General features: G+C 54.5%; 1 protein-coding gene across 1 annotated transcript in view; it reads left to right on the top strand.

Annotated features, from left to right (window-relative positions):
• The first annotated feature begins 4,028 nt into the window (after positions 1 to 4,028).
• Positions 4,029 to 8,689, top strand: part of CATSPERQ (catsper channel auxiliary subunit theta) — a 7,600-nt gene continuing 2,939 nt past the window's right edge. Inside the window, exons 1-4 of the mRNA XM_087703527.1 lie at positions 4,029 to 4,158; positions 6,009 to 6,102; positions 6,815 to 7,026; positions 8,484 to 8,569. Of these exons, the coding sequence (XP_087559653.1) occupies positions 4,029 to 4,158; positions 6,009 to 6,102; positions 6,815 to 7,026; positions 8,484 to 8,569 (522 nt within the window). The remainder of the gene's footprint in view (positions 4,159 to 6,008; positions 6,103 to 6,814; positions 7,027 to 8,483; positions 8,570 to 8,689) is intronic.

The raw sequence follows: 8,689 nt of genomic DNA, 5'->3' as shown, positions 1-8,689 counted from the left end.
GGAAACTCACCAAGGAGAGAAGCAATCTGGAAGGACAATCAGCGGAAACAGAAGTTGTGGGTCTCCATCACTGGAGGTTTTTAAGAAGGGACTGGACTCAACACTTGTCTGAAAGGGCGCAGGGCCTCCTGCTTGAGCTGGGGGTGGATTGGAAGACCTCCAAGGTCCCTTCCAGCTCTATTGCGATTCAGAAAGTGTGGCTAGCATGCCGACTGGAGGGTCAGGGGTCGTAGGTCTTCAGGTGGCTTTTATCAGAAGTCAAACATCCTTTGCACTGTTTGTTTCTCTCCCTCCCTCCCTCCCTCCCTCTCCCTCCCTCTCTCTCTCCCTCTCCCTCTTCAATTTGCAGTGCAGGAGTGGCCCAAAGGGGAGCTGCTGGGGGTTCTGCTTTCTGCCCAGGGCTACTCAGCAAATGGCAAATGTTTGGCTGGAGCCTGGCATCTGCATGGTGGCAAGGGTTCGGGTGAACCCTTAGCTCTAGTCGGTGGCTGGGCCCGGCCACCCGGCCCTGTTCTATGGCACTGATGGCTAACCTTTTCACCATCATGTGCCAAAAGTGGGGGGCAGGCGTGCCCACACCATAATTCTATGCACCTGCCCCCCTGCGCATGTGTGCACGACCCCCTGTGCACACGACAGAACTACGGTGGACCCGTTTTTCACCTTCCCTGGGCTCCAGACCCTTTCTAGGTCTCCCCCCCCCCCTCCGGAGGCTGAAAACTCCCCGATTTCCAACTTCCTTCAGAGCGGAACATCCGTTTTTCTCTCTTCCCAGGCTCCAGAGGCTTTCTTGAAGCCGGGGGGGGGGGGGCAAAGTAGCCTCCCTCACTCCCCCCCCCCCCCCCGAGGCCTTCCGAAGACCAGAAAGGGCCCATTTCCCAACTTCCGGTTTGTGCATTGGGCTGTTTTTCACCCTCCGGAGGCTTCAGGAGGCTTCCCTGCAGCTTCCGGAGGGTGGAAAACAGCCGAAAATCAAGTCAGCTGGCCAGCGCGCGCGTGTGCACTGGAGCTGACAGGGCAAGGCCTTGTGTCCCCTCAGAAATGGCTCTGTGTGCCCCCTGTGGCATGCGTGCCATAGCTCAGCCTTTACAGCTCTGTGGTATCCATTTGGAACTAACTTTCTGGCTCGTTGGCTGCCCCAGCTGGGATCCATGCTGCCCGTCCTGTCCTCCCCGGAGCCGCCTGGGTTGATACGGGCTGTTTGAAGCTCTGTTTCTCTCCCAGGGGGGCCCTTGTGCACTCACAACCAGCGAGCCCTTTGCTAAAGAATGTGCAGCCCCCCCCCCCTCTGCCAGCGTGCAGTAAGATTTGATCGTTTTTGCATGCAAATACAATTAGGTTACGTCTTCAAAGTAATTTGGCTGCTTTAGGCGAGCCAGGTTTTGGTTAGAACGATTTTAAAATGCAGGTATACTGGAAACTGGGTGCCTACTGGAATATTTTGAGCCATTTATTGTAAATGAATAAATTGGAGGGACCTTGGAGGTCTTTTAGTCCAACTCCCTGCTCAGACAGGAAGCCCCACCCCATTCCAGACAAGTGGCTGCCCAGTCTCTTCGTAAAAGCCTCCAGTGACAACTTCTGGAGGCCAGTTGTTCCACTGGTTAATTGTTCTCACTGTCAGGAAATTCCTCCTCAATTCTAAGTTGCTTCTCTCCTTGATTAGTTTCCACCCATTGCTTCTTGTTCTGTTGCTTCTTGTTCTGCCCTCAGGTGCCTTGGAGAATAGTTTGACTCCCTCTTCTTTGTGGCAGCCCCTGAGATATTGGAGCACTGTTATCATGCCTCCTCTAGTCCTTCTTTTCATTAAACTAGACATACCCAGTTCCTGCAACCGTTCTTCATATGTTTGATCCTCCAGTCCCCTAATCCTCTTTGTTGCTCTTCTCTGCACTCTTTCCAGAGTCTCCACATCTTTTCTACATCGTGGAGACCAAAACTGAATGCAAATATTCCAAGTGTGGCCTTTCCAAGGCCTTATAAAGTGGCATTAACCCTTCAGGTGATCTTGATTCTCTCCCTCTGTTGATGCAGCCTAGAACTGTGTTGGCTTTTTTGGCAGCTGCTGCCCACAGCTGGCTCCTATTTAAATGGTCCTCCACTAGGACTCCTAGATCACAGCTGGTATTCAGCCGGTTTGCACCGGTTTGCCTGAACTGGTGGTGGAAATGTTTCCAAGTTCGGTGAACCGGTAGTGGTGGCCACCCCCAAACTCTTCCCCCTGTCGCTGGTTGCTTGCCCCGCCCTCCTGGTCGCTGTCCGCTCTGCTTGACGCTTCGCAAAGCAGCTCTCGAAGTCATGATATTAGGTTAATTAGTAGGGGCCTGAGGGGCATTTTCGGGGTATGGGCCCGATAGCTTGTTTAGCTGACTCTACTAGAAAGTAGCATATGGTAGTATTGAAAGTTTTGATCTTTCTGGTCCAAGTTCGATTCTTGGCTTTCTAATATTAAGGAGATGATTTGAAGATCTGTGTCTAGGTTTTAAGCCTGTTGCATGGCCTGGTTTTGCTACCTTAATATTGAATTTCAGGAGAGTTAATTTACTCTAGGGAGTTTATCCATTCTTCAGGAGAGTCGTTTTTACATTTGATTCTCTGTGAGAGAAAAAAATTAGTTAGTGGGAGATTGGACCATGGGATGGACTGGTGGGTGTGGGGGGGGGCAAGATCTCGGGTGGGGAAAACCGGGAAGCTTTCAGATTCGGGTTTTCCCAGATGTGGCAACGTGGCTCTCTTCATCAATTGGAACTCTGAGGAATCCTTTGCCTTGGACTCTGATTTAATTTTGGAGGCTATTGGGAACCCTGACAAGGGACTTATGACCAGTTTTCATACTTAATGACCATTGCAGTCTCCCTGTGGTCACATCCAAAATTCACATGCTTGGCAACTGGCATGGACTTATGCCGGTTGCAGGGTCCCAGTGTGTGTGTGTGTGTGTGTGTCCCTGATCCCCTTTTGGGTCCTTCTGATGAACAAACTCAATGGTGAAACTGGATTCACTTAACAACAGTTTGACTAATTTAACAACTGCAGTGATTCACTGAACAACGGGGCAGGGAAGGTGGTAAGATGAGGCAAAACTCACTTAGCAACTGTCTTGCTTAACAACAGAAGTTTTGGGCTCAGTTATGGTGGAGGGTCAAGGGCTGCTTGTAGATGTACTTTCAGAGCTGCTTGCGAGGGTGCAGCTGTTATGGTTGCCATAGATTGGTCAGGGTTCAACTGGGGGGGGTCTTGTCCCCTGGTGGCCCCCCTTCCTGAAGGTCAGAGGCTGCGAGGTCCGGTTGCCATGAAGATGGCATTCTGTTGCTCCCCGTTGCCAGGCGAGTGGCTGCCTGCACCCAGCTGAGCCCGAGAGAGACGGGCAGCCTTTGGTGCCAGCGCGAGAGACGCTGTAGAGCCTCTGTTGGCGCAAAGCCTGCCCTCACGCTCTTTCTGCACCTCGCCCAGGGGCCGTTCGCAGGTGGGCGGCTACCAGAGAGGGGGCAGAGCCCTGTGCCCAGGCTCCTGAGCCTCTGCCGAGTCCCCCAGATCAGGGAAAAAGGCAGCCTACTACTTTACCCTGCTTTTTGGGAGGGTCCCCAGGGTAGCTTCAGGGCAGTGTCGCCCTGCTGGGTGGGCTTTCCTGGGTCCCCACGGCCTCCTCCCCAAGGATCCCCCACCCCTTTTCCTGCTGATCAGAGAGAGAGGGCGGTCCTTTCCTTGCTCCAGCAGTGTTGCCCCTCCCCTCTCTGCTCACATCTTCCTTCCTTCCTCTCTTTTTTGCCATCCTTTTTTTTCCTCCCTCCCTTCCTTTTCTCTTTTCCTTCTTTCCCCCTTCCCTTCCTCCCTCCGTCCTCCCCTTTTCTTTTTTCTTTCCTTTTCCTTCTTTCTTCCCTTCTCCTCCCTCCCTCCTCTTTTCTTCCTTCCCTTCCTTTTTTCTTTTCCTTCTTTCCTCCCTTCGCTTCCTCCTTTCCTTTTTCCTTCTTTTTTCCCTTTTCTTCCCTCCCTTCCTTCCCTCTCTCCCTTCCCAGAACCCTGGGGCGATGTTTCTGAAGACCATCCTGAGGGGCCCCCTGGCCCTCTGGTATTGTGGCTTTGTCAATTCCGGGGAGTACCTCCACGAGCAGCTCCAGGAAAACAAATATTTCCCCTTCCAGGTGCAGCAGCCCAAAGGTGAGGCTTTCTCCAGGGTGGTGGGGGCAGTGGGAGGGCTGGGGAAGCCCCCCCCCCAAAGCCTCTCCAGGTCCTGCATACAGACTCTGGTGAAGAAAGGCTGGGCTGGGGCTCCCGGGGGTCGGCTTACACACCTGGACAGAGCCTGGGGGGCTGCTGCCATTGCCCCCCCCCAGGAGGACTGGGATGAAGAAGGTGCGATTGTGCAGTCCGCTCCCTTTTACACTGGAGGATGCCCAGAAACACATCTTGGAACATGATGGGCACTTCTGGTCTCTGGCCAAGGAGTCCTCAGCTCACGGCCACCGCCTGCTGCCAATTAAGAGCCAAGGTGGCGCAGTGGTTAAATGCAGCACTGCAGGCTCCTGCTAGATCAGCAGGTCAGCGGTTCAAATCTCACCGGCTCAGGGTTGACTCAGCCTTCCATCCTTCCGAGGTGGGTAAAATGAGGACCCAGATTGTTGGGGGCAATATGCTGACTCTCTGTAAACCGCTTAGAGAGGCCTGAAAGGCCTATGAAGCGGTATATAAGTCTACTGCTATTGCTAATTACCTCCCACAGACCCATTAGATCTCACAGGGTTGGCCTCCTCCGGGTGCCATCTACCAGCCAATGCCACCTGGCTATTACCCAGGGGAGGGCCTTCTCTGTGGCGGCTCCGGCCCTCTGGAACGAACTCCCCGCAGGGATTCGGACCCTCACCTCTCTCCAGGCCTTCTGGAAAGCCGTCAAAACCTGGCTGTGCCGGCAGGCCTGGGGGTGATGAGTTCCCTCCCCTCTCGACATGTATGGTTGTGCGACTGTTGTCCACTTTTATTATTTGTATTTTGTCTTTTATGTTCCCCCTTTTTCCCCCCCTTGAATTGTTCACCCCCCTGAGTCCTCCCGGAGAAGGGCGGCATACAAATAATACAATACAATACAATACAATAGAGGCCAGCATTCCTGTTGCTAAGTGAGACAGTCGTTAAACAACTTTTGTCCCATGACCGTTCTTGCTATAGCTGTACTTCTTGCAACAGAAGTGAGGAGCATCCAGTGTGGTCACCACCTCCGGTTATTCATAGAAATGATAAAAGCATAATATATAAACCAACCTCTGAAAAGCTTTTATTCCGCAACATTTTTTATGGAATGAGGGGAGCCCCTGGAGAGGCTTCCGGGGCCGAAGTCACCTCCTCTACACCCGGAGCCCTCGGCCCCACTGCCTGGGCTCTCCCTGCAGGGTGGAAACCCAGCATCTCTGGAGGGCAAAGTTGGGGAAAGGCTGTTGGGAAACAGCTGTTCTGCAGCTGGAACCAAGTTCAGCTTTAGAGCCGAGGAGGAGCAAGGAGAGAAGGCCTAGTACAGGCAAGTCCTCGGCTTATGACCACAACCGAACCTAAAATTTCTGTTGCTAAGCGAGACAGTTGTGAATGTTGCCCCGTTTTATGACCTTTCTTGCCACAGTTGTTAAGTGAATCACTGCAGCTGTTCCTAAGTGGGTTGGGAAGTGAAGCTGGCTTCCCCAATGACTTGGCTGGTCGGAAGGCAGCCAAAGGGCATCTGGTGACCCCGGGAATATTGCGACCGTCATAAGTGCAGGCCAACTGCCAAGGGTCTGAATCCTTGGATCTCTTGGGGGGACCAGGGGGGTGCTGTCAATGGAAACAATGCTCATCAGCCCCCTTTCTCAGTGCCCTTGTCACTTGAAACAGTCACTAGAGCAGTCTTTCTCAACCTTGGCAACTTGAAGATGTCTGGACTTCAAGTCCCAGAATTCCCCAGCCAGCATTGGGGGTGGGAGGGGGCGGCGCTGGGGCAAAGACCCCCCCGAGGCCCCCCAGGAGACCCTGCCTCCTTCCCGCAGTGTTTGTGATGGAGTATTACAAGGACACCGTCTGGAAAGGCCTCCTGGGCTTCGTCATTTCTCTCATCGCCAGCATCTTCTACTTCAAGACGACGTGGGTGAGTCCTTCCCCATGCTCCGACTGGGGGCCCCAGGACTCCCTCCCAGCCCCACCCTTTGGGGGCCGCTCCTGGTCTTAGGGGCCGCTGGGGGCCCAGACAGGAGGGCCCAGGGCTGGGAAGCCTGGGAGTTGCTGGCACAAACCCCCAGAGGGACCCAGCAGCCTCTGCCTTGGACTGCAACTCTGCAGCCATCTGCCCCCAACCCAGCCTCCCCCCCGCCCCCGAATGCTGGGTGCTCCACTTGCGGATCCTGCTCAGGACACAGCGCAGGAAGCCAGGCAGGTCCCTGTCCCCGGCCCTTGGCCCAGCCGAAGAGCGAGGGGTTTCTCCAGGGGTGGCAAGGGGCTCCCTGGGGATCGCCCTGGGTGGGTCTCCTGTGGGGGCTTCCTTCCAGACCTTTCAGGACACGGTCAGTGCTGGAAGGGAGGGGGGGTTTGTGGGGAGGAGGAAGAGGAGGAGGAAAAAGAAGAAGAGGGATGGAGGGTTCTGACCTCAGTAGTTTTCTTGCAGACATTTCATTACCCAGCTAGGTAACATCAGCCGGGCTAGCAGGAGTGGGGATTGCAGAGCTGAGGAAGAGGAGATTTCCATGGCTTCCCGGCTTTCCCTGCCTCCCTGACCAAAGAGCCCCCCTGGGTGCCCCCCCCACCTTTGTTCCCGAGCTCCTCCTGGCTGGGCTGGCCTCCCCCGCCCCCCCCCCCTGAGCCTGGCCTTCCCCCTGCAGGGATACCAGGACCTCTCGGCCTTCTTCATCTTCATCCTGGTGGCCAGCGTCTGGGTGCTTCTCAGCAACCTCTGTAAGCGACGGCTGATCATCAACCACCTCCGGGAGTTGTACCAGTTCTACATCCGGGGCATCCTGTGGCACGAGGGGCCCCTGCACCAGATCTACGTCCGGCTGGTCGGCCAGCGAGACGGTAACCCCCCACCCCCACCCCGGGGCCCTGGCGCCTCCTATCCCTCTCCCAGACCTCTGGCCACAACCGAGCCCAAGATTTCTGTCGCTAAGTGAATTTTGCTCCGTTTTATGGCATTTCCTGCCATAGTTGTTAAGTGAATCACAGCGTTGTTCAGTGAGTCTCACTGTTGTTAAGTGAATTTGACTTCCCCGTTGACTTTGCTGGTCAGGTCACAAACAGGGATCATGTGATCAGGGGATGCAGCGACCGTCATAAATAGGAGTCAGTTGCCAAGCATCTGAATTTTGACGACGTAACCATGGGGACGCTGCATCGGTGAAAAGTGGTCATAAGTCACTTTTTCAGTGCCATTGTAACTTTGAATGGTCACTAAGTGAACTACAGGTAGTCCTTGACTTACGACAGTTGAGTCCAGCATTCTGCCGCTAAGCGACAGTTGTTAAATGAATTCCACCCCATTTTACAACCTTTCTTGCCACAGTTGTTAAATGAATCCACTGCAGCCATTCAGTTAGTAATACGGCGGTTAAGCAGATCCGGCTCCCCTCTTGATTCCACTTGGTCGCAAAACAGGCTACTGCAGCCGTCATAAATAGGAGTCGATTGTCAAGTGCCTGAATTGTGACCATGGGGGGAATGGAGTGACGGTCGTACCTGTGAAAAGCGGTCACAAGTTGCTTTTTTCAGTGCAGTTGCAATTCGGTCACTAACTGAATCGTGGTAAGTCAAGGACTGCCTTTATCTTGCTTGCCAGCTGTGCAGCTGATCCGATCAGCCCTTCGGAGCCCTGGCCCTTGCGATGGGTCGAGCCCTGGAGGAGAGAAGTTCCCCTCAGCTGAATGGACGGTGGGGGGGCACCAGGCTCAGACACACAGGAGACCTGAAGCCCCCCCCCCTCCCGGTCCTCCTCAAAGGCCCCTCCTCTGGCCCCTCCCCCTACTCATGGCCCTGCCCCCTTTGAGGCCCCCCTGCTGGAGGGGACTTCTCTGAAAGTCCCCTGGGATGTCATTGCCCCTCCACACCCAGACCGGAAGCTCCTCCTCCCCCCTCTTGGCTTCCCTTTGGGTCAAGAGTCCAGCTGCTCCTGGCAGGTCCTCCAAGGCCCCAAAAGAGAGGAAGTTTGGGGGGAACCCAAGGCACCCCAACCACACAAGGGTTTGTTTGTGGTGGGCTCAGCTGGGCACTGAAAGACCAAGTCCCCCGTCCTCAGCTTTGTTGGCTGTTGGTGGGCTTCTTCATGTTATGGGGGTTGAATGCAGGGGATGGGCTGGGGAATCCTGGCTGGGGAATCCTGGGAGTTGAAGTCCACAAGGCGTAAAGTCTCTGCTCAGGGAAGGGAGATTTGAGGCCTCTGAAGGGTCTTCAGCCAAGGAGTGGCGGAGAAGACCTTGGCCGGGAAGCGTGAAAGCATCCATTGAAGGTCCAGGCCATCACCTGCAGTTGTCCTCTTCCAGCCCATGGAACCGTTTTCTACAGCCTCATCATCAACGGCTACCGCCTGGAGGTCCTCACCTTGGTCCACTTGACCAAGAACCATGAGGTGAGAGCTGGGGAGAAGCAGGATTTTCTCTCTGTGTGTTGTCATGTCTGTGTGTCTGTCTATTATGTACGTATATCTATGATCTCTCTCTCTCTCATCTATCTATCTATCTATCTATCT

The sequence above is a fragment of the Thamnophis sirtalis genome, unplaced genomic scaffold (assembly GCF_051295495.1).
Source record: "Thamnophis sirtalis isolate CommonGarterSnake01/CBP01778 unplaced genomic scaffold, rThaSir2_p1.2 scaffold_2, whole genome shotgun sequence".
NCBI classification, from domain to species: Eukaryota; Metazoa; Chordata; class Lepidosauria; order Squamata; family Natricidae; genus Thamnophis; species Thamnophis sirtalis.
The sequence above is the reverse complement of the archived record's forward strand: the minus strand, read 5'-3'. Positions and strand labels throughout refer to the sequence as shown.